This window comes from Diplotaxodon limnothrissa, linkage group LG17 (assembly GCF_057381915.1).
Source record: "Diplotaxodon limnothrissa isolate DT_005_m linkage group LG17, D_limnothrissa_male_GT1.1, whole genome shotgun sequence".
NCBI lineage: Eukaryota > Metazoa > Chordata > Actinopteri > Cichliformes > Cichlidae > Diplotaxodon > Diplotaxodon limnothrissa.
The window spans coordinates 19,082,240-19,108,888 of record NC_140612.1 but is presented as its reverse complement, the minus strand read 5'-3'; the positions used below and the strand labels follow the sequence as shown (position 1 = coordinate 19,108,888).

Genomic DNA, 26,649 nt, shown 5'->3' with positions numbered 1-26,649 from the left:
CAGATGCCAACAGACTCAATAAACACATCCTAAGGCCAGCAATGTTGTGGGGATGGAGCTGGACTGCCGTAAGGTGGTGTTGTAAGGACGATGCTTAGAGTAATTTGGTTATACTTTGTAATTTATTGTATTATTTGATTTATTTGATTGCTTCTAGTTAGTTATTGTTCTTACTGTGTGGAAGCAACTGTGACCACATCATTTCCTCAGTGATTAATAAAGTGTTCTGATTCTGATGCCCGTATAAGGCTGTCAACCCACCGTGACATCATACAAATCCAAGAGAAGAAAAAAACTGTGCGAAATGGCTTGTTAACCCTTTTTGACTCACAGCAAGCAATGACTGAGTTTTCATTTGATGGGCACACAAAATAAATAAATCAGCTCCTCTTTTTGTCCAATTACAAATTAAAGACAAGTCTAAGAGCACTGATTTCACTTTGACTAACGTGTAGAATAATAAGAGCTAAAATCATTTTAGTTTATTACAACACAAAAAAACATTTTCCACTTTCCAAACCTGTGGTAGAAGCATTAAAATCTTCCATCTCTTCCAAGGGAAGACTTTTCATGCTCACAGTATGATTGTTGTTGTCACTAAATATGTCTAATATTACTAATTAGGTTTATTTGATGGAGGGTAGTTGTGAGGTGGCAGGAAGTGAGGGGAAAGAGGGTGAAAATTAAATCCAACAAACATCCTTGACTGGTAATCAAACAGGAACATTGTGATTACACGGTCAACGCTGCCCACAGCATCAATGCTCATTTACCAACTACTTTCGTTTCATCACCATTTTTTTCTCATCATCTCCACTTCCCACAAAACATACCATTATCTTTTCTATCCTACTTATTTACTCAGTCTTAAATTAGGCTCAGAAGGATTTGAAACATCATGGTCAATCCTGAAACAAAGAAAAATTTGCGAAGATAAATGTTCTTTATGCAACGTTCTTTCTTTATTTCATTTCAAACGATTAAAATGTCAACAAAACAATCAGGAAATGGAAAACATAAAAAACCAGAATAAAAACTATACATGATGGACCTAATCTCTTTATTTGTATACTCATCAAATATGTATTGCCTGTAGTTATTCCAAAAGCTGATGTGCACATGCTTTAACAAGTGCTGCGAACGCATAGCTGCTTTAAATTGCATTTTCCTCTCAGGTCGTACTTCTCTATTCTTAAATACATTTTGAACATTACTTGGAAGCATATTATTACTTGCTTTGAATACCACACATAAATTGCATGACTCGTGAGCAGTGTTGGTCAAGTTACTTGAAAAAAGTAATCAGTAACTAATTACTGATTACTTCCCCAAAAAAGTAATCCCGTTACTTTACTGATTACTGATTTTCAAAAGTAATTAATTACTTAGTTACTTAGTTACTTTTTAAAAACACGATTTACAACCTGAATAGTTGATAAAGGATAGCTCTTTCAGCCCAATTCTACTTTTTCTACATAATCCATCATACAAAATGTAATCAAAAGGAAAGGTCCCTTTTAAAAACTTGTTTTATTAGTTTTGATCTTTTAACTTTATGCATCAAGCAAAAATTTAATTATATGCAACATTCTCTGACTGGAAGAAATTAGTTTAATATTTAAACCTATTTTCTGCACATTCCAGCACATAATTTTTTTTGTGTGTGTTTACACTCACTCTTTCAAATAGATGCAAGTAAAACACAGCAGAAAATAAATAAGATCAAAGACTAGCGCTCCTTTTGCTCTATTTTCACCTGTAAAGCAGGAGTTGGGTAGGCGGCAGGTGTGCCGCGGCGGTCAGTGGAAGAATCCGCGAGTTTCTCTGTGAGTTTCTCTGTGAGTTTCCCATTACGTCGTTGCGCACTCGGTGCTTGCTTGGAAGTTTAGGGGTTTTTTCGCTGTAAAAAGAAGTTTTCTTCCCACGCACAACGGACACTAATGTTTTTGTCACTTTTTATGGAATCAAACTCAAAGTAAGGTCAGTACTTCCACGCTTTAAACGCTGCACGCTCATACTCTCTCCGCACTCGATATATTATCCATTGTTGATCTGCACACAGCTGTTGTCACGAACGTGGCTGTCATGAGACATTCTCGCAAAAAAATCACGGTTTTAGTAACGCAGTAACGCAGCGTTTCTACGGGAAAGTAACGGGAATCTAATTACTGTTTTTGCAATAGTAATCCCTTACTTTAATCGTTACTTGAAAAAAGTAATCGGATTACAGTAACGTGTTACTGCCCATCTCTGCTCGTGAGAGTTGTGCAATTTATGTGTAGTATTTATATCTTTCCAGTTTTTGTAACAATATTTTGTGGTTAAATGTATCAAAGCCTTTATTCAAGTCAATAAATATCCCCACTGTATGTTTTCTGTTATCTATATATTCAGTTATATTTTCCATTAACTCCATATTGCCATAGATGTTAATCCAGTTGATATAAAGCCATACAGACTCCCCATTAAAATATTACAATTCTCAATGAAGTTGTTAAGTCTTGCAACAAATAGATGTTTAATTATCTTAGAGAATTGTGAAAATAAGGAAAATGGCCCGTAATTAGTAAAATTATGCTTATCACCAGCTTTATGTAATGGGATAACTTTGGCAATTTTCATTTTCTCTGGGAAAGTACCTGTTCTGAATGATAAATTACATATATATATATTGGTAGTGATAGAATTCCATCAATTACTTTCTTTACTATAGTCATATCAATGTCATCAATCAGTGTTGAAAATGTAGTTTTACATTTATTAACTATTTCTTCTAGAAAGAACTAGCGTAGTCCTCACGTACGTTGTTCTCCTTAGGCAGTGTATTTTTTATTTCCTTGGCTAGATTTGGACCACACTGACAGAGAACTCATTAAATCTGTTAATCACCTTATTCCTATTTGTAATAACCATGTTTTTTGAAATAGTCTGGGTAATTAGCTTTGGTTTGTTTATTTCTAAAAATACTTTTAATATATTCAATTTACCTTTAGTGTTATTCTTATTATCCTCTAGCGTTTTGTTATAATAATCGTTCTTACATTCTCTTCTAATTCTAGTTAATGCATTTTTATACATTTTTATATTTTTTATACTTCTGTCAGTTTCGTTCTGCAATTTCTACATTTTTGATACAGATTATTGTTTTTTTTACAAGCATTTTGTAAACCATTGGACATCCAGCGACTGAATACTTACTTTTAAAGCGGTATTGTTTTATGGGACAGTGTTTGCCATCCAAGGTTTTAAATGTGTGCAAGAACAAATGATATACTTTATTTACATTAGTTTGTTCATATACACTCTTCCAGTTATGGTTTAGTAAATCCATTCTAAGAGCATATATAGACTCTGTTCTCACTCTCCTATACTCCACTTCATTATGCCCTGTCTTCTCCCTGTAGGTAAATTGAAATAGTGGCAGAGTGGCACTATAAGATGGTTGGTGATGGTCTGCTTGGTTTTGTAATTGTTGGAAAAAAAACTCATTCTGTACATTAGCTCAATAAAATCATCAGTCTTTTTATGTTTGGATTCAACAAATCTATATTGAAATCCTCACGGATGAAATTGGTCTTTGGAGTTGTTTTTGTGAACAGTTCTTCCATAATGTTGTTAAACATTTTACAGTGGGGCAAAAAAGTATTTAGTCAGCCACCGATTGTGCAAGTTCCCCCACTTAAAACGATGACAGAGGTCAGTAATTTGCACCAGAGGTACACTTCAACTGTGAGAGACAGAATGTGAAAAAAAAATCCATGAATTCACATGGTAGGATTTGTAAAGAATTTATCTGGAAATTAGGGTGGAAAATAAGTATTTGGTCACCTCAAACAAGGAAGATCTCTGGCTCTCACAGACCTGTAACGTCTTCTGTAAGAAGCTTTTCTGTCCCCCACTCGTTACCTGTATGAATGGCACCTGTTTGAACTCATCATCTGTATAAAAGACACCTGTCCACTGCCTCAAACAGTCAGACTCCAAACTCCTCCATGGCCAAGACCAAAGAGCTTTCGAAGGACACCAGGAAAAGTATTGTAGACCTGCACCAGACTGGGAAGAGTGAATCTACAATAGGCAAGCAGCTTGGTGTGAAAAAATCAACTGTGGGAGCAATCATCAGAAAATGGAAGACATACAAGACCACTGATAATCTCCCTCAATCTGGGGCTCCACGCAAGATCTCATCCCGTGGGGTCAAAATGATCATGAGAACGGTGAGCAAAGATCCCAGAACCACACAGGGGGACCTGGTGAATGACCTGCAGAGAGCTGGGACCAAAGTAACAAAGGTCACCATCAGTAACACACTACAACGGCAGGGAATCAAATCCCGCAGTGCCAGACGTGTTCCGCTGCTGAAGCCAGTGCATGTCCAGGCCCGTCTGAAGTTTGCCAGAGAGCACATGGATGATACAGCAGAGGATTGGGAGAATGTCATGTGGTCAGATGAAACCAAAGTAGAACTTTTTGGTATAAACTCAACTCGTCGTGTTTGGAGGAAGAAGAATACTGAGTTGCATCCCAAGAACACTATACCTACTGTGAAGCATGGGGGTGGAAACATCATGCTATGGGGCTGTTTTTCTGCCAAGGGGACAGGACGACTGATCCGTGTTAAGTACAGAATGAATGGGGCCATGTATCGTGAGATTTTGAGCCAAAACCTCCTTCCATCAGTGAGAACTTTGAAGATGAAACGAGGCTGGGTCTTCCAACATGACAATGATCCAAAACACACCGCCCGGGCAACAAAGGAGTGGCTCCGTAAGAAGCATTTGAAAGTCCTGGAGTGGCCTAGCCAGTCTCCAGACCTCAACCCCATAGAAAATCTGTGGCGGGAGTTGAAAGTCCGTGTTGCTCGGCGACAGCCCCAAAACATCACTGCTCTCGAGAAGATCTGCATGGAGGAATGGGCCAAAATACCAGCTACTGTGTGCGCAAACCTGGTAAAGACCTATAGTAAACGTTTGACCTCTGTTATTGCCAACAAAGGTTATGTTACAAAGTATTGAGTTGTATTTTTGTTATTGACCAAATACTTATTTTCCACCCTGATTTACGAATAAATTCTTTACAAATCCTACCATGTGGATTCATGGATTTTTTTTTCACATTCTGTCTCTCACAGTTGAAGTGTATCTCTGGTGCAAATTACTGACCTCTGTCATCATTTTAGGTGGGGGAACTTGCACAATCGGTGGCTGACTAAATACTTTTTTGCCCCACTGTATGTTTGATCCTGGTGGGTCATGGACCCGGCTCGGGAGGTCTCTGTGAGCAGTAGGGATTATTATTATTATTATTATTTGGGGATGTGTGTTTTTCTGCACTATGCTTCTGTGTTCCACTTATATGTATAGTCAGGGTGTGGGTGTGTACATGTGTGGCTGGAGGACAGCCACATGCAGGCCTGATGGGTGTGGCCCTGCAGGAGGACTGGCCACGCCTGAAGTTCCTGCCACCAGTGTTGGGGAGTAACGGAATACATGTACCGCCGTTACGTATTTAAAATACAAAATATGAGTAACTGTATTCCGTTACAGTTACCGTTTAAAAAGGTGGTATTCAGAATACAGTTACTTTGTTGAAATAAATGGATTACACTGCGGTACTTTCCTGTTTCATATTTTGGCGGGTCAGGACCATTTGGGTTTTGTTTGACAGCGATGTTCTGTCGTTCCAGGCGGCATCATTACAGTTGCCATAGGTACAGGGTGACACGCTCTCTCTCTCTGCGACTGTGTGTTTCCTGGCTGAGAGAGCGCCTTTTTGATGTTGTTGTTGTGCTAAGCTATGCCGAGCAGTTTGGTTAGCGGCAGTGTGTTTCTTTTGGAAAATAAACGGCTGTGCTCCCTGGAAACTCGGGGACGCAAGACCAAACGACACCTCTGTCTCCTCCTTGTCTGAGCTCACCACAATTGGACCCGGTTTCCACGCCTAAAGAAAACACTGGGAGCCGCAAATACTTTTTGACGTCTAAAATGAAGATAACACTGTATATATTGTTTTTTACCTTTATGCTTTGTGTGAACAACTAAGGTGTGTTGCTTATGAAATCCATGAAGTGCTACAGAGAAAATTACATTTTATTTATGTAATTAACACATTTTGGTGAATGTGCAAATCGGGGCTGTACGAAGTCACTTTCATCTTTACGCAGGACTGTAAGCTGTCATCTGTGAGGCGTGAGCAGTGTTTGTTTTTAACATAGTTCACGGTGGAGAATAGCTGCTGACATAATGTGGATCCGAAGATCCATAATTGGCCTACCTCGGGTTGAAAGTCTCGATAAATGCACGGCGTTTCAGCGTGTACACCAGCTTCCGCGAGTATGACGCTTATTTTGAGCGATGAAAAAATAATAGAATATAATTTTATTTTTATATTTTAATATCACAATAATCTTCCAATTTAGAACTACAAGTTAAAAAAGAACTAACATAAATAAAATACACTTCAGCTAAATACTTCTAATTTATTTTCCCAAACCACGCAGAGCCGCACTAAAAGGACTAAAGAGCCGCAGTTTGCCGACCCCTGGCCTAAAGAATGTAGCCTCATGGGCAGTGTAGTCCATGCTGCAGGGAGAATGGACTGCCATACACATTATGTGTCTGTGAGCGTGAGGAGGGAGAAAAAAGTGAGTGGAAAAGTACGAGTTGTAATCGAGCAAAAACGGGAGCTGGAAGCATGTAAATATAATAATAACCACTGCAGCCAAGAAGAGTGCCTGACGAGCCCAGTTATAAGTAGCTATTAAGACTCGACTGTACAGTGTGTTCGTGTTTTCCTCCAAAACAATAAGTTCTGTTGGAGCAGCCTTTCAACGCCTCTCTCTGTCTCTCGCGTCTCTTGTAAGCAAAGTTGAGCCACACAACAAAGTAAAGCTATTTTTCGGCTACGAGCCGACACGGAATTAGACCTTTACTAAGGTCCCTTTACTACGGTTCGGAGCCGCGGACCTTCAGTAACAGTAATAAATCACACAGCAGTGGTACATTCATGTAGCTGTAAAAAGCATGATAATATATTAAGTAATCCAAAGTATTCAGAATACGTTACTCTCATTGGGTAACGTAACGGAATATGTTACAGAATACATGTTGGGGCATGTATTCTGTAATCTGTAGTGGAATACATTTTAAAAGTAACCTTCCCAACACTGCCTGCCACACACCTGTTCGTGATCAGGGCTCGTCGGGGGAGCTACTTGGGAGAGTGTTGGAGCTCCCACCGGCACGGGATCATTAAGCTAAGACTCCAAGTCAGTGTGTGTGTGTGTGTGTGTGTGTGTGTGCGTAGTATTAGGAAGTGCGGATTGTGTGTGCGCACGGGTTCAGTGTTTAACGGCTGCTTCTGTTATTGTCCTGCAGGTGGAACGAGGGACCAGAAGGGCAGCACGCACAGGGTGTGCAGAAACACAACTGCCGGAAGCACGAGCATGGACGTCGGAGGGGAAGACACACATGGGAGTCTAGGGAGCAAACGGGATTTATTGTGCATCTGTTACCTCACTGTAAATAAACGCACTGTCTACACATAGAGCTCCGTGCCTGGGTCCTCCTTTTCCCCATACCCCCACGGTCTGCCAGCCAGACCGTGACAGGTGTTCTTTATACACAACTGACAACTATATCTCTCGTTTTTTTTCCATTCATATTCCAATATATTGTCTATAGACACTGTCATGCTGTCAACAATCTTATACACGAGGCTCTTTCCAACATATGGAGCCACACCTCCTCATGCAATTTAATTCATATCCATCCAGCTCAATATCGGTTACCTTATCTGCCATAAGCCATGTTTCAGAGATTGCAATTATAATGAATGTTTTTTAAACTGTGCCAAGTATTCTTTTATGTTCTGGAAATGTGCATATAAACTTCTGATGTTGAAATGAATAAGTGATATTCCTTGCACATGCTGAATTGTGTCATTAAACTGTTGTTCATTGTAATAGCAACAGTTAGTCTCCATTTTATTTAGTAAATTGTTGTCTGGATCAATCTCATTTTCAATTTCTAACATGTATATTGTGTTAGTTGCAATATATAACTGTCAACATCATTCACAGGACATCCTCTCTATAATAGCTGTAACATTTACTTTTTTACTGACTAGTACTTCTCCACTAGTACTACTTTTAGTTGCTTTCTCAAGTGTCAGCATTTTTCTTTGTTAGGTGTTCGTTAACATAGTTTTATCAGTTTTTGTCCCTGTTTAAGGAACTGTTTCTTTTGTTTTCTGTTAATAACATGAATTATGATGAGAGGTTTCTCAACTTTTCTCAAAAGTTTTTTCTTGGAAGAAAGTGATATACGTCAGTGTCCTTGCTTTCTAAATTTATACCCTTGTTTCAAAAAAGGCAAATACCTGTTGTTCTAAGGAGAGTTGTTCTTTCTCTGAAGGTTGCCTATTTTCTCCTGCAGTAACATTTGCACATGATCTGTGCATGGTTTCCAGCCCATTCACTATCAGGCCATTCATTCTGGAGTATTGTTCCAGCTCACAAACTCGAGAGAGCAATCCTTTTAACCCTCTCCTCGTTTTGCTTTTTAAGGTCTTTTATCTCTCCCATTAAGTCCAGAATCACTTTTTGGCTGTTTTGAGATTTTTGTCATTTCTTCAGACATGAAGTTAACTGACCTCTATATATCTTCCAGTTATTCTGGAAGATATATAGAGAAAGCTCAGAGGACAGAGCCTTCTCTATCGCTGCTCCTAATCTCTGGAACAATCTGCCCCAGCACATTAGAGAGGCCCCTTCACTGTCCACTTTTAAAACATGTCTTATTAATACCCATTTTTACTCCTTGGCATATGACACAATATGACCCTGATTTTATTGTTTTAATCTAATGTGCTGATTTTATTGTTTTAAATGTAATTCTAATTATCATTTTTTACTATTTTATTTTTTGCTATTTGTGGTAATTTTATTATTTTTAAGATCATTTTAATTATCATCTTATTTTTTTAAATTTTATTTTTATTTATTTTTTCACTTATTCAATGTATCATTTCTGGCATGTCAAGTGTACAGCACTTTGTGTTCAGCTGGGAGTTGCTCTGAAAGTGCTATATGATTAAATTGCTTGCTTGCTTCTTCATTGACTACACTTTTTCTTGGTGGCATAATGCAAACAGTCTTACCTCTTCTGTACAAAGGCTAAATGCCTAAGCTACAACTGAAATTTCAGTCGGTTGTATTGCCTGGAGGCTAATAAGGATGTCTGGTCCTGGGCCATTGGAGCCTGATCCTAGCCTTGGTTGACTTTCCTGGTGGCTGATGGTGGAGCCTGGTTGTAGTCTGGTGACTGGGCCTAGAAACTGAACCTTGCCTGAAGACTGCTGATGAAGATTGCATCTGGTTGCTTCTGGTATAGCCTGGGCTTGCTTTTTTTTTTTAATGCATGAAGCCATTTTTATTGCCAGTGTGTGAACAGAACTTCCTATAGAAGAAAAAAATAAGCTCTGTCTGAGTTGTCCCCTTTGAGTCTAAAGGCCCGAGGAGTCGTTTCTGTTTCCCACAACAGGTTTTTTGAGTCAGTGCCTCTCATTGATAGTCCTAATGCGGAAAAAGAAAAAAAAAAACACCAGGTAACATTAGCTTAGAAATTAAGTCTTCAAATCATCAACTCCCGCGCAACACAGGGTTTTACGCTTCTGTTGTTTAGTTCACTTAGTTTAGTCCTACAGAGATTATGGGCTCAGTCACTCTAAACTCTGTTTCAAAATGAAGGATTATCCATGGTATGTTCATTGGCTATTGATTTGTGATTAACCAATGGCCAATTGGTTTCATAGTCAGACTTGCCCCTTCTCATCATATGTTTTTTTTTTAAACCAACAATGGAAACACTAATCTCAAGGCTATTGTAAAATACTATCTTGAGTAGATACGTTTAGCCAATTCATGCAAACACCAGCAACATACCACCAGGTCAAGAAAAGCAAGTGTTTATCTTGTGAAATCTAAAAATAGACGTCATTTAAAATATGTCAAAGTGAAAGTGAACTCTCATTCTGTTAGTACCATCCTTTACATTACTGTCACCTTGTAATTCTGCTTGACTGTGAGCCACTAGAGTTTGTATTCTGAGCTTGAGCTTGTTAAGCTGAAAGACCAGCAGCCATTTCTGATTAATTGCATATTGTGCATAAATCTCTGGACTAGCATGCTATATAAGCGGCTGCCAACTCTGAGATCAGTTAGGAACGGTGTGTTTTGTAACATAAACAGAGCTATCATTAGCAAGTAAACGCCTATATCTGGTATTGATAGATAACTGATATTCTCATATACACATTTAATTTGATTAGCCACAGTTGCTTCTGTGAAGCTAATATCAATAAATTAAAGTCACGAAGATCTGAAAATGAAAAAAGAATCTTCTATGGCGAGGCTTTGAAGACAAAAAGTTTGTTTTTATTTAAAGATTTCTATGAGGCACAATAGTTATCATTTTTATCGTGAAAACACGGGCGAAGCGGCTACCTGGGTCACATGATACAGTGCTGAGGTTCAAAAAAGATGGAGAGACGACAAGATACCTGCAGACAACACAGTTCTTAGTACAGAGGCATGATCCAAACACAAAAAACAGAAATGATTTGACAGTCATTAGAATAACACCGAGAATAATTATGGAGAAACAGTCAATGAAGAATTAAAACATTTAACCATCATCCACCTTTCAGTCACTGACTGTTACATTGTGGATTAAAACCGAAACATCTGTCAGAATGAAATGAAACGTTTGCTTGTGTTAAGAAGCTAAATACAGCGTTTAGTTGCTACTGCAGGTCACAGCTTAGCATATGGCTTTAGATAGAAAATCTAACATGGAGACCTCAAACAGAGACAATAAAACCTCATCAAGTCTCACGAAAATACACATAAATGCTACAAAAGCTACATTTTCTTTGGAGAGGACAAATGAAATTCATTGACGGCATGATGGCTTTTAAACAGCTGGATCCTGGATTATAAGGAAGTTTTAATGGTGTTAAAGAAGAAAAACAGGAGCTAACGGTAGAAACAGATTCAAAGTGTGCACAAATTTTCTTTCAGATAAACATCCCTTAGTTTTTGTTTTGTTTTTAGAAAGTTTTTATCCAACAGCATAATGGAAAGAGAAAATGTTGGAGAAAAGGGCAGAAAGAAAGTAGATGAGAGAATCAGAAGAATTAAAATGATAAAAGTGGCAAAAACAAGGCAAGCAAGCAAGCAAGGACAAGTATTAAAAGGAGCAGCTGTACAAATAGAAGAAAGGGTCCAAGAAGCAGAAAAGGTAAAGAATTGATGACTTTTGATTGACTCCTTCAGGCACTGATTATGTTTTAATGACGCTACATCACTCAGTCGTGTTTCTGCCTCTCTACATTCATGGAGTCAAACTGTTCATTCTCACTGTGACTGGATCTGTGGTTATTCCCCCTACATGTTTAAATGACTGACACAATATCTTTGTAAACTGGTGTTTATGTTTCCCTAAACGGTCTGGAGAACATTAGCCCAGCCAAGCTCAGACTTTTTATCTTAATTAGGGGATTAGGATGGACCACTCTCCCTGAGGAAGCACTCCAGAGAAGTGCCCGTGGGAACCAGACATCCTGTGCTAGAAAGAAAGTGTGTTAGGGTCACGGGTGTCTCACACAGGACACCAGAAGACGAAAGCTTGTTTTTCTTCACAGGTTTCTGAAGAGCATCAGACAGACAGTATGCATCAGATGGTTCAACTCAATTTTGAAATGTGGTGGCACACTAAGGTGCTATATGTATAATCTTGTTTCTAGAACCAGAAGTACCATCTTTGGATATGTTATTAGCCAACGTGAGCTGGCTTTGTTGGCAGACTACATTAAGTAGCTTCTTTAGACAGTCTGTTAGTACAGTAATCACACAGCAGCCATGTTATTGGTCGGATAACATCATTAAAAGGCTCCAAACGGCTCCAACAGTACAAACAGAGGTCCAGTTCAGGGAGACCAGTTAGCGGAAGCGAAGCCTAGCAAACAGCTAGCAGCTATAGCCACCTGTGTCACTATCCACCTGTCAGTCAAAGAGGCCTCACCCCAGCAATGCAAACTTTAAACCTTAATACAATTTAAAAAGATGAGTTACAAACTAAAGGGTGAATACAGTATAAAGGCCAATTCAGTGATTGTATCAGGCTGTAAACATGTTTATTTCTGTTGTAAAGTGTTAATATGGGAGTCTATGGGTACTGACCAACTGCTGGCGCCCCTGCTGGACGTTAAAGGAACTGCAGCTTTTGGTACTTCCATGTTGGGTTTACTTTTCAGACCCATGTGTTGTCCCTTAAGCGATGACTTCCAATGAATTTTTGTTGAGAGAAAAGGTCTTTCTACAATTAAAATACAGAGAATAAACTGAATTCTTGCTTGGTATTAATTAATTTCAGGGGTAACCTTCTGATTTCTCATGGGTCAGCAGACTGAGAAGTCCCACCAATGTTCTCAGGTTTGTGGACTTTCAGCTTTTTCCACAGCTGTTCAGTTTCCTTAAGATCAGAAATTAAAGCCTCCCGTCATCATACACACATATTTGGGTCATTGCGCTGCAAGTGAGACAGACGCTCATTTTTGGAGCCTCAAGTGGACATTAGAGGAACGCCACTTGTGAATAAATTTGAATTTTGCACAAAGATCACTGATGAAGACAAAGAACAATCAGATATGAATCTGACGTATTAAACAAACAATACATTCATGCTCTCAGGCTTTTTTAAGGAATGGTTAAAAGGTGTCCAACAGTCAACACAAATCTAAGACAGGATGGACGTTCTCATGAAAAGTGATGTGAATAAAATGTGTTACAGCAGCAAAATTCAAGTTTACAACGAAACATGATGGCAGTCTCCTAGCTGAACCCGAGGAGGAGATGACAGGACAATAACAGCTCACTCGCTCAGAGAACAGCTTGGCAAAAATATTGCTTAAAGCAGGGTCGAATTTAGACTGCTGGGCATGTTTGAAAGGCGGTGGTAGACATTTGGAAACAACAGTTGATGATTAAAAACTCCCCCTGATACAAGATGAATCACACTTCGTGATTGCAGGTCTATTGTTAACTCTGCTACTTGGCAGAAAATTAAGTAATTTTACCCAGAGCGTTTCTGGAGATGAGCTTAAATATGTTTAAAGCACTTAATTTTTTGTCTAAACTCTTCCCTCAGCAACTGTCACGAATACCAGCAACACCAGGCAAACACAGCTGTGCAAACCAAACATCACATGTCCCAGCAGCTCTGCAGACTTCCTGAAACATGTTTCACATTGATCGTTCTTGAACAGATCCAGATTGAGAAGCTACTTCAATGTCTTCGCCAACATGTGGGAGCTGTGAAGATATTCAAATTAAAACTCCCTACAGCTTCTCCACCACCTGCTGTCTGCTGCTCAGCATCGTTACAGTTTGCAGACCGTTTAATGAGAAAAGCAGAGAGGCTTCAGCACCACCAAACATGGCTGCCTTTTCCACAGGACGTGACGTGGGGTGCCAACTGCTGCCATGGAGGAACGTCATCACGAATCAAAAGAGGAATTGCTGATGCCTTCAAAACAAGTGTTTGTGATTTCTTATTTAGCAAAATTTGAAACATAATTCTGCTTAAATATGATGCTGTATTAATATAGATCAGCCATTTCCAGACTTGCAAGTTCAAAGGCCAACTTTCAAGTCTCAAAATCTCCTGTGGCATATGAGGCTAAGACGTTTACTGCTCCCAAAATTTTTAAACTTCTGATTCTTTTGTTGACTCGAGAAATAAAAGATAAAAGAATAACACTTAATTAACTTACATACTTTGCTATACTCAGGTGGCCCTTCAAATTAACATAAATCATACCAAGTGCAAAATTAAAATTTTATACACACAAATAAATCCTTCCTTATGATCCAGTATTAGCATGTGTATGACACATAATAATATGATACATAATAACTTAAATATTTTTATTTAATTTAGATCCTAACTGTTATGGACTGTTAAGGAGGATTAAAACTTTCACTGAAAAAGCCTCTAACTCTTGTTTCGCCAATTTGTAAAACTGTTATTTAAGATAAAACAATGTTTGAACGTTTGCCCGGTGCCTTTTTTTGTGTAATGTATCTCTGTTAGGGCACCGAGCTGCACACTAGTCTCTGACCCTGAGCTGGATAAGCGGAAGAGAATGGATAGCAGGATGAACGTTCATCGTCCAGGAAATCAAAAAAAGAAATAATTTGAGCTGGAATTTATTGTAGTGCTCCTTGGTACATTTGAATATTTCTAAATTTTCACAAGCTGATTATGACTGGGAACCAATAAGAAGATTTTGTGAGACATTTCTGTGGAAGCAGTACATACTGCCTCTGTGGGTACCTGTATAACGTACAAGCTATAAGCCTCCTGTCCCTTAGCTGTCAGCTCAGAGGTTTTTCCTGCCTGTACAATCAGGGTTGAAGCCGAGCGAAACCATCTGCAGCACAGAGAATCCCCCGAGCACCCGCACACTTTACTCACATGGTCTAGATTCTGTCCTCATTACTTCTGAAGGCAGCATGTGGAGGGAACCCCGGGCCATGGGCATGTGTCGTTTTTTTTTTTACCTTGGAGTGTTTACCAAGCAACAACGTGTCTGTTTAACATCCTACTACAACCTTGTTATTGTCCTCCTAATTAGACTTACTGACGCTTTGCTTTGTTTTGAAGCGTTGAAAAGTGAACAATGTGGCATAAATTAAAGTAGAATTCTACTTCTAAATACTTTAAAATGCAGTTTTTCCTTTGTCCCACACGCCATCAAACTGTTTAACTCCTCCCTGGAGGGGAGAGGGAGGGGAAACAGGAGGACAAAGGAGGGGGGAACAACTAAGCTGTAGTGCCTCTTCACCTCACGGTGCAATACCTTTTGTGCAATACTTTTGTAAATAGTCAACGGTGCAATAGACTCAATACTTGAAATGTGCAATTCACTTGTATTTTTATTCCTATTTATTCTATTTATCCCCTTCGTATATTTTATTTATATTGTCTCTGTATTTATATATGTGTGTGTGTGTGTGTGTGTGTGTGTATTATATATATATATATATATATATATATATATATATATATATAAGGGATTAATAAAGTTCTATCTAATCTAATCTAATCTTTTAATGGGCCAGAACCCCTATACTGACAACTGCAGTCCTGTAGATAACATTGGGATCTAAAGTTATCCATTTATGGATATTTTTCATAGAGTAATATTTAGTTATGGTGTTTAGCTTTAATGTCCATAGAAGGATTGAAGACTAAAAAACATTAAGAACTAGTAGTCTAATCCATAATCACCAAAATATGACAAAATTGGTGATGTTTCAATTAAAGAGACTTATGATGTACTTGAAACACCACTTCAATGTCCATAGAAGGATTGAAAACCTTAACAACAACAACAACAACAACAACAACAATAATAATAATAATAATAATAATAATAATAATAATAATAATAGCAAAAGTGTACTTTACATTTCCACCTTTTGAGCTTTTGCCTTGTGTCTTATTATTTTAATGGTACTGACCGGTAAGTTAAAGCCACGTGCAGTTTGATGAACCAACTCATGATTCATTCATGATTTGCTTTAGGTTTGGTTTCAACTGGATGGAAACCTGGCTTAGTGAAATGGGACAGCACGTTTAACATCTTTCTTTTGACATAATTAGGGCAGTTTCAGCCCAGTTAGAGGAAATAATAAATTGCCAAATTTAGACCACAGAATGTTCTACCTCCAACATTCACTTTTAATTATATAGTATCAGACAAAAGTAATCTGTCAGTTGCTTCAGGATGCTTTATATCTTAAAGTAAAAAAGTTATAACTGACTTGCAGGCGCCTGGTCTCTTTTACACTCTACTTTGAAGGGAAACTGTGGTGCAGCTGATTTTACTGAGCTGAATACATGAACTTTGTATTTCTTTGGGTGCGACTTGAAGGGTAACGTTGTCAGTAACATTAGCTGTGGTTGTTTCTGCTGAGCTCCCTGCTGTCTGCCAACACCTTCACGGTTCAAAGAGCTCTTGCATCGTCAACCCTATAGAGGATTCGAGTCCCTGAAGCAATAGGATCCACTAATGGGCACTCTGATGAGTCACCAGTGTATTTGAATACATAAATTAATAGTGCAGGTTTAATTATTTAAATTGAATTCCAAATATTGATTTAAAAATACCCGTCTATTTGCCTTTTACTGGCTCTTTATATTTTTCACCTCTTCACTTTTTACCTTAAAATCCAGTCACAGAGCTGAGCAGCCAAAATGTTAGAAAAACCCACACCAGTCGACCTTTCAAAAAGGTCTTTGGAAACTCTGTCTCTGAAAGTATTTCCAGAATATTCCAAGACTGTTTTAACCAACTGGATTTAACCTTCTAATATCCACCAGGTACCTGGCAAACCTTTTAGTGTAAACTTTAGGGCAGGGGTCCCCAACTCGAGACCTCAAGGGCCGGTGTCCTGCAGTTTTTAGATGTGTCCGTGATCCAACACAGCTGATTCAAATGGCTAAATTACCTCCTCATGTCTTGAAGTTCTCCAGAGGCCTGGAAATGAACTAATCATTTGATTCAGGTGTATAGACCCAGGGTGAGATCTAAAACCTGCAGGACACCGGCCCTCAAGGCCTGGAGTTGGGGACCCCTACTTTAGGGTTATATGGGCTTCAAAAACTAGAGTTGTTAAATGAGAGTTAAATGTCAGTCTCACAGTCTTACAGTTCTTCAGTTATGTCCATTTGTGTATGCAAAACAGGTGAAAATTACAAGGAAAAGTTGATGTAAACCTAAACTAGTGATCTGGCAGATGTTACGAGGTTAAAAACATCTTGCACAACCCCCCCCCCCCCCCCCAGTAAACAACCAAGAGCACAAGAGACGACTAAACAATCCAGATATTTTCTATGACCATTGATACAAATCAAAGAGAAAACAACAGTTGTGACTGTGTGCTGGTAAAAACTTTTTTCATCAAAACAAAATCATTGCTAAGCTCCTATAGGGTTCAAATTGTACTATAAAAGTGCTGTAGTAGACAACTATTTATCTTCACATATGTAATATGTCTCATTTGTTAGAAGACTGATGAAAGAAATTCTCAGCAAAAGACTGCCTTGAGTTGCACAAGCTAGAACAGCAGAGACAATCCTGAAGGTAACATCAGGACTTTGCACCTCTGTTAAGAAACATTCATGGCTACTGGGACTTGAAGGGAAACTACATTAATAAGAGAGCTACAGAAGAGCAGTTACTTCCCAAGAGTCAGTCCTTATGCTTGTCTTGTCCTGACTGCATCATCAATCACAGCGCGAGGGTTTGGGTTGGGCTTTGATAGCATCCTATTAAATCTAAATCTCTGATAGAATCTCAGCTTTCATGCTTTGTATAACAACTTAAAAACACAAGTCAAAGATCAGCACAAGGTGTCAAAAATTTCTAAGAATCAAAAACCCTACCTGATTCAAATTTGGCTGATCTCAATCATTTTCTTGCGACAGTGTATTTGCCAGACTCACCTCAATCCAACTTTGTCCACTTTTCTAAAATTGAAATTAAGATCAGTGTTTATCGTTTTGAGATTGGAGGAGATCCAGCTCTCATCGCTGAGGCAAAAGTAGGTCATAATGGGACTTCCAGTTCAATAATCTGAACTGGAGATGGTTAAATTTAAATAACTTTTAGCCCATTCCCAGAATATCTTGAACATATATTGTTCTATATGTGATTAGTTGCTGCTGGACGAAGCCAGAAACTGATGGATGATCACTGAAAGATCTCTGATGAATACAGATTTTTCCCATTTAATAGTTGGAACAAACTTATTTATATAGCTGGTCTATAACAAATTATATAATCCAAATATTGGAGCTCACAAGTAAGCTGAAATGACTGAACAAGTATAACAGATAAAGATACTTGATAAGAGACCCTTAAAACACCAGAACTTAATAAGTCTGGGTTTCTTGATGACTAGAAACCAGACCCAAAGTAGAATCAGCTATCAGTACCCAACACCAACTACCCTCATTTAAACAGCCTTTCATTGCTAGTCAGAAGATTTCCACTGATCCACTTTAAGCTAAAATCAGGAAAAAGTCTGAAGTTTTGTATAGTCTTCCTGCTGAAATCTATAGGCAACAGTGGATGTCCCCTCATCTTCACCTCATTCAAACATTCTGATCATACCAACCAGTCCGGACAGCAATGGGTTGTTGGTGGCGTCTTTAGCCATTAAGTCGACTTCGCCCACCGGCTCATTGGCATTCTTAGTGATTTCATGCTGAAGAAACATCTTTCTGCTCGCTCTAATGTTCCCGATCTCTGCGCCGCACTGGGACCGCAAACAGCGGCAGGGTCCTTGAGGGCGATGACAGCTCGGGGTCAGAGTTTGTCGTGAGTGGGTCTCTGGCCTTGCTGCCGCAGCGGTCAGGTGGCATGGCAGACAGGTCTTGGCAGACCTCATAGGAGCACTTCCTCTTCTGGAGGGCCTCGGCTCGAACAGCCAGGGAGCGAGCACATACCGTCAGGAGCACAATGAGTGTGCCCAGAAGGAGGGAAACCATTGGCCAAAGAACACAGTGTAACAGGACACTGGTGTCATGGGAACGGTGCCACAACACGTCATCAGGCCTGAAATAAAAAGAAGAAAAAGTAAAAGCACGAATTTAACATGGTGTTAAAACACTACTCTTGGGATTGACTGTTAATTCACTGACCTCCTGCAGGTCCTTCTACTTTTACTCCTTTTTCATACCAAACCATCTCCTGTCACTAAAATTAAAGGCTTCCTACTAATATTTCATGTTACAGACAATGAAAGCAAGATAGAAGCAAGCACCCCCTTAATCACATCCCATCAGGAAAGCTTTGTTTGAAAGTGCCGAATCAGGTGAGCAGTAGAGTAATTTTTCCACAGTAATGACAATGATTTTTTTCTATAAGAGGAATTGCCCCCTGCTGGTCATTAGAAAGAATGCAGTTAAGGTCCATGGGCCTCACTCGGAGTATATTTAATGACTAGCTTGCTTAACTCAACAAGTGTTTATGTTGTTATTCATTTAGGTAGTATAGCTAATGTTACATTAGCTGGATATCGTTAACTGCAATCCAACATCGGCATACTCAAATAGACATCTTACTAAAGATAAACAAAATCTATCTCTCCTTTTGAAAAGTGGCATTGTCTCATTTCTGAATCTCAATCTTCACATGATTAAAATGAATTGTACACCTAACAATTTAACAAAGAAAGGCAAAGCTGCTTCTATGTAACAACAAAAACTAACAGCAAATTTCCCAAAAATAGAGTTAAGCTATCTGCAGTCTAACTGAGCACACATTCATCTCCACAGTTAGCTGTGGAGCATCTTTAATCATTTCAGGGTCCAAAAAAGTTAAAATGTACAGCACTGCTGTTACTTGTAAATGAAGACAGAAAATTAAATATCAGCAATGTTTGGGCGGCTGGTGAAGTCTTACTAGTTGACAGATAGTGGTGTGATAACTGGTGGCTAGCTATAGAGCTGTGGTTAGGCTAATACAAACACATTAGCGGAGGGAAAATGGAGGATGAGGGTTAAAAAGTGTTCAGTAAAGTTCATGCTGAAGTGAGCATCTAAATTCTGGGCCATTATGAGATCAGTAAGGATTTTGTGAACTGTGAATCATACCGATGCTCTAGTGGAATCCCAAAATAAAAATTAGGGAGTTGGAAGTGACCAGAAGAAAGATCTCCTCCAGCTGTGCACAGTCTAATTTAAGCTCTCATACTCTGACTGACACCACCAAAAAGTTTTGGGATATAACCTTCATGCCACCTCTGAAATAAGCCAGACATCTAGAGACTACATGCTTTTCTAAACTTAATGAAAAAAGAAACTTTGCGTGTTCCAGTTTGTTCTCTAAAACACCAAAGAAGAGCTGATGTGTAGCATCAATGAGCTCCCACTGGGGCCTCATTTATGAACCAGCATTTCCTCATTCGGATCTTTCTGGTGCAGAGATAAAAATAAAACTAACCAAGGTCACAGGTAAGCACTGACGGTGAATTATCGGAGGATTAAGCTGACACGCTAAAGCAGATCTCTGGCTTTTCTTTGTCTCATCAGTTTTTTGGACAGAGCCTGAATAAAAAGAGAGGAAAGAAGAGCTTCTTCAAACATCTCTCCTCCTGCTCTTATTATGTTTCACTGCAGTATTTATTTTCAGGTTGTAACCTCAGCATCCTTCTGCTGTTCTGCTCAGTATCTCCTGCTCACCTCTGATAATCCACCTTCATCATACTGTTGACCTACATTTTCACCTTTATGTCATCGGTAGTGTGATAAAGGAAATTCAGAAAGTCAAAATATCTTATTTTAGATGAACAGCAAAGTCATTTTTTTCTGCTGGTCTCTATTTGACTCTGCAGTCTTATTTTCACTCTGGAAGAAAAAATCATTCTGATTAGTGTGATAATCTAGTTTGAAGCATCATCTACTCGAATTCCTGACAACGTCACTGCTGACGGTACACGACTGATTTTTTTAGGTTTAATTTTGTACTTGTTCCATGTTCTATAGACTGAAATTATTCACTGGTTACAAGATATATTTTGAGAATTCAGGCTGGAGCCTGAATTGATGTTTCACATTTTTTAATTAAAATAACAATAATGTATAAGGCATTTAAAATCTGAATGAATGAAGTGGCTCTGGGATTTTAATTAAAGGTTATTTTTTATTCATTTAAACAATTTTTGGTCCAACGATTGAAAGACCAACGGTTTGAGGATTTTTGGCATTTGACAGGATTTTGTTTGAAAATGCAGTATAATCACTTTGTTTTTCATCATGTTTTATATGTATATTTTTTATGTATTTAAATATTCAAATAAGCATGAATGAACATTTCTTAAAAATGCATCAAAGTTAAAGAGCTAAGATACCACTTCTCATCTGAACCTGCAACATAAATTCACCCTGAAAGCAAAATGTAAATAGAAATCATGTATAATGCACACAGAGCACTAATGAAACCAGAAGAAAAGATGAATATTACAATAAAACTATAGTAAGATAAACCTTTAAATGAATAATATGATGGTATTATTAGACAGTAGGTAAAACATGGCATAAAAGAAATAAAAATTTGAATTTATATTAAAATTTTAAGTATAAGCATGAAGTTTGAATCCTTCTAGGGCACTGACAAAAAAATGACTTTAATTATAAGTTGAAGTGGAAAGACTATTAAAGTGAAGTCAGAGGTCACTTCTTGAGGGTCAAAGGTCAGGAACAGCAAATTTGAAAGTGGAAAGTGTGTCTGTCAGAAAGTCCGGTCATTCGTCTTCTGTGGTAACAATGATGTGACAGGCTCACACTTTCTTTGATTTCCAATTTATCTGAATCGCACCTCCAAATAGACTGAGCTGTAAACGTGTGCGTGAGCCTCACCGCCGCTGCTGGTTGAAGAAGCAGATGAACGACTGGCTGTTGACCTCTTTGGTGAAGTAATCCTCCCACCACAGAACGCTGTCTCTGTTCTTCTGGTTGTCCCTCTCACACGGAGGCACAAACGAACACTGCGACAAAAAATTCAGCACAAATATTCAATTTAATTTACATGAAGTTTTACATCATATAAACATCATCAGCACACTTAGACATGTTTACAGCCGGATACAGAAACTGTTCTCTTTTCCTAACGCCTGTATTTAATAACACACCTGTTTAAAGTTTGCATTATTAGGGGCGTGGCTTCTTTGACTGACAGGTGAATGGCGACTGTTGTGGGATTTATCTTTAATGTATTGTCCTTTAATGTATTGTCTTGATGAAATGCTTTCATGTTACTTAGTTTAGTACATCTGGTTCACACCTCATTCATGCTGGAAAACAGACGGTGAGAAACTGGTGAATGTCTTCCAGGAGACGAAAACCAGGAGACGGAACCTCACACAGGAAGACTTGACCCCAGAGGGGGGGAGATTCACACAGATGATAGAGAGTCTTTCTGTTTAGAGCCAAGGTGTGAACTGCAACTGTAAAAGCCTTTTGTTCTGCGACTGTGTATAAAAGGAACCTGAACTGTTCATTGTGAGAGACGACTTTCAGTGCCCCCTGACTGACGTCCCTCCTTATGCATAAGATAGCTGAAATAAAGGTGTTGTTACAACTCATCGTGTCTGCAGGATTTGGTAATTAAAATTTCCACAACACGACACAGCCAGCTGTAGCTGATAGCTGCCTGCTAGGTTACACCTCAACTAACTGAAGTGGATCTCTGGACCATGTTTGTGCTGCTGAAGCCTTTTGGAGCATTTTAATGACATGATGTGACCAATATTATGGCTGCTGTGAGGTAACTGTACTAACAGCATCTAAACAAACTACTTCCTGTAGTTTGCCAACACTGCTAGCTAGGACTGGCTAATAACGTATCCAAATATAACACTTCTGGTTTTAGAAAAAAGATGGTGAAAACCACAATGGGGTTCAAAAAGCTGAGCCTGGTTCTGCTGGAGGTTTCTTCCTCTTAAAAGGGAGTTTTTCCTTCTTACTATCATGGAGCTTGCTCATGGTGGGTCTTCTGATTGTCGGGTTTCTCTGTATTATTGTAGGGTCTCTACCTTACAGTATAAAGTGACTTGAGGTGACTGTTGTTGTGATTTGGTGCTCTATATATAAAAAAAAAAAACTGAATTGAATTAAATTGAATATACAGTTTGTGATGCAAACAGGTGAAAACAAGATTCAAAATATACAACATATAAACTGTGCAGACAAAACTTAAAGGGTTTGACAGATTGTTTCAGTGTTTCATCACATTGATTTTGTGGCAGCTCTTAAATGAATAAATAAATGACAGTGATTACTCGGCAGGAGGTGCTCTAATGAGGTCACAATAATCTGAAAAGTTTAAAGGGGGGTCAGCATCGCGTTGTTTTTCTTCAGTTTTATTTTCAGCGAACAAAAATAACCTCTGTGACACACACACACACACACTCAGATTCATGTAGCAGGAGGTTGATTGGTGTCTGGCTGGTTCCTGTGAATCGACTGGTTGCCATGATGATGACTTGATTGGTGCAGAGAAGGGGCAGGGGGTCGTCTCCATCAGTCATGGAAGCTGTGGACTCTGTGGAACTGTGGTGGATGTTTTTAACCGAATCAGAAGCTCAAAGGTCAAAAGCAGAACGGAGCATCTCTCGCCAGCATGGAGCCACACCTGAGTTTGTGGATAGTAGGTGGAACTAAATTAAAGATGACAGCCAGCTAAATGATTCCTCTGGAGGGGCAACAGCAGCTGCTTGGATTGGCTTCAGTCCCTCCCTGAGTATGTGTAGTCACCGTATGAAAGCAGAAAAAAATCTCTTTGAGCTAATTAATGCACATTTATTCCCAACAAAGCTCAAGAATAATCAACCACTCTTCTCCAGATGAGGTACCAGTGTGCACAGCTGTGGCCCCAGATGTGTTACTGCCGAAATACGTTACATTTATTCTTTAGTAGAGCAAAAAAATCACCTAAAAACCAAAACTAATGCAAATCTACGAACGAGGATTAGGGTCACTGGAAGAAAAAAAAAAGTGGGCACGTCTTTTTTTTTCTTCTTTTCCAGAATTTTGTTTGAAAATTAGAGACAAATGCAATCACATAGCAGGATGCTGTAAACGGACCAAACTTCAGTCAGGAGAACAACTGAGATAATCCATCCACAATAGGAGGTTAGTCATTAATATACTGAAACATGGGAATAAAGCAGCTGCAAGAGAATGAATCAATGGTACAGAAGTGGAGGAAGCAAGAAGAGTGGCTTGAGTAAAGTTTGACTTATCTGACTGTTTTGTTTCGCTTAACGTGCCTTATAATCCGGTGTGCCTTATGGTGCGAGAAATACAGTAGACCTTTGAACGGTGCTAGAAATTAAGCTCTTTTTTTGCAGCTTTGATTCACCGGAGGGGCTAATGGGGGTGTCCCTTATTATCTATCAAGAGTTTTTTTAATGTGGGAGTCTGTGGGGACTGACTTACTGAGGGAGCCTCTGCTGGATTTTAGAGGAACTGCAGGTTTTGATTTCACTACAATGGATTTATTTTTCAGACCCTGGGGTCATCGCTTCACTGTGGCCATGACTCCAAGTGCATGTTTAGTGGGGTAGGTCTGTCTACAGTTAAAATCCTGAGAACTTGATGAATTTTCATCTCGTTTGGTATTAATTAATTTCTGGGGCAGTTTTCTGATTTCCCGTGGGCCTCCCACTGAGAAATCCTGCCAGTGTTCTGAGGACTTTCAGATTTTTCCACAGCTGTTCACTTTAATTAAGATCAGGAAGTAAGGCCCTTCTCAGCACACTCCATGCTTTTTACATGCATATTATCCTGTAGCAGGATTGCTGAGCTGCGACCAAGTCAGACTCTCTCTGACACCAGGTGGTTTGTTTCCCTCCAGGTTTTACTGATAATCTTCTGATTATGAGTCCAGCGCAGGTTCAACACAGCCAAGCAGCCCAATAACACACCTGAGCCTCGTCCATGTTTCTCAGCAGGGATGCTGTTGTTTTCTTTTAAGGTTTATTCTTCTGTGAGCGCTGAGCTTGTGTGACTCACTGAACTGCTCTTATTCAGGCTTTTTCAGGCTGGCCTCTGAATGTGGGTCTTCCCTCATCGAACCACTTTCATTCAGAAATATTTTTATGGTTGTTTTCACACCTTTCAAATCAAAACAGTTTGATATGGCATCAGTTTTAGGAGTGATGGGGAGGATTATTTTCTAATTTCTCTGAGTTGCTTTGAGAGTCTTGCAAGATTACTGGCTTAGTGAGGTAACCTCATGTGTTATGAAGCAGGTGTTTCACTTATGTGACATAACAACTCAACATGTACATAACCAACACCTACTAACCAATCAGCTCCCTGGAAAATTATGTCATCATTCCTGCAAAAGCCCTGATGGCAGTAGAGTTCTTTTAGATATAAAGTTTCTCATGTTTGATGTCAGGAGCAACTTTCTCTCTGCTGAATGCGAGCAATGATTTTATTGATCTACAAGCCTCGATATGTTGTTAGGATGATGATGAGAGCTGCGGTTTTTCACTGTGCATAATTTTCATAGACAGAATTGTAAGTGCAGGTAAGAGGAGAAGGGAGATGGTTCAGGTGGTGTCAGGATCACCTCTCTGCTTTTCGCAGCTGATGTGGCTCTGCTGGCTTTGTTTTATGATGACCGTTAGCTCATACTGGGTGGTTTGCAGCAGAGTGGCTGGGAATTAGCACCTCCAAGTCTGAGGCCGTGGTTGTAAGATGATAACTGAACACACCCACTCCAGGACAGGGACGAGGTGCTGCTCACAGTGGGATGAACAGAAAGCTTGTCTCAAACGAGTGAGCATGAAACCAGGTAGTTGGTGTTTAAACATTCAGCTACAACCATGGGCTCTGGGTAACTGAAAGAATGAGACTGTGGATTTAAGTGGCAGAGATGAGCTTCCTCTGGAGGATGGCTCGGCCTTAGGCACTCAGAGCTGAGCCACCATTCCTCCACTTGGCAAAGAAGCAGCTGAGGTGGTTCAGCATGTGATTATGATGGCTCCTGGACTCCTGGGTGGTGCATTCACTGTCTGCCTGCAGAGTTGGAGGTGGAGTGAGCGGTCTGGGGGCTACTCCTGCTTGTGCTGCTGTTGGTCCGCCAGAAGGAAAAGACAGATGTTCTAAGTTTTTTGTGGTTCCCTCGTTCCCTATTTTTTCCTCACTTGTCAACCAATCCACATCTAGCAAATGCTAACTTTTACGCAGATGGACACATTTGAGGGACCTTGGGACCCTTTGCTTAACCTGAATTACACTTTAATCCTGGCCTGGAAATGCTTTTATGTCCCCAGAGAAGAGCTGCAGGTGACGTCTGAGGAGAGTGAGACCTGAACATCACTGCTGCCCTGACAGCCTGGACCCACATCAACTGCTGCAAAATGAATGGGCTGCTGCAGAAGGCTATTATGGATATCCAGTCCAAATACAGGAGAAATAGTTAACTAGATTTGATCTTAGATTATCTGAATGAGTGGACTTCGTGTCTGAAAGTGCCCACTGCTCACTTTCTAACCACAGGTGGTATTTTTTGGAGACCTTTGTCTTTTATCTAAAAACTTACACTTAAAATCTGAGCTCCTCAGCTCTCATTTGCTTGGGTGTGAAGTGGTCTGCCTGTGATATGTTGGACAGTTACTGAGAGTGCAGAGACGTCAGACCGTCGGGGGTTAGTTTCTGCCTGTCGTGCAGTCAGTGAGACCATCGCTCTGTCTCTGTGTTTCAGGTAAACGCCCGCTCATCAGCCCTCTCAGCTCAGCAGCCATTCATCACCCGTCCAATCACACTCGGCTCGCCTGATGACATCATAAGTGAGGCTCCCTGCCAGATGATTGCGGTTGCCATGCCAACAGGCTGAGGTTATAATTACGTGTGTGTGTGTGTGTTGTAGTGTGTGATAAGCCAGGATGAACCATCACGCGGCGATCAGCGAGCAGCAGCGCTCTGAACACGCAGCAGGTTTGCTCCACGCACAAGCTCGCTTCACTCCAGCCTCTGATTGCTGTTATCTCCCCTTCCTCACAGT

At 39.6% G+C, this 26,649-nt stretch overlaps 1 protein-coding gene across 2 annotated transcripts in view; it reads right to left on the bottom strand.

Annotated features, from left to right (window-relative positions):
- Window positions 1-17,013: 17,013 nt before the first annotated feature.
- Window positions 17,014-26,649, bottom strand: part of LOC146614890 (calcium-activated potassium channel subunit beta-4-like) — a 35,005-nt gene continuing 25,369 nt past the window's right edge. For both annotated transcript variants that reach the window (XM_085376786.1, XM_085376785.1), the window contains exons 3-4: window positions 21,492-21,619; window positions 17,014-18,687 (exon numbers count right to left, since the gene is read on the bottom strand). In XM_085376786.1, the coding sequence (XP_085232912.1) occupies window positions 18,363-18,687; window positions 21,492-21,619 (453 nt within the window). In that variant the 3' untranslated portion in view covers window positions 17,014-18,362. The remainder of the gene's footprint in view (window positions 18,688-21,491; window positions 21,620-26,649) is intronic.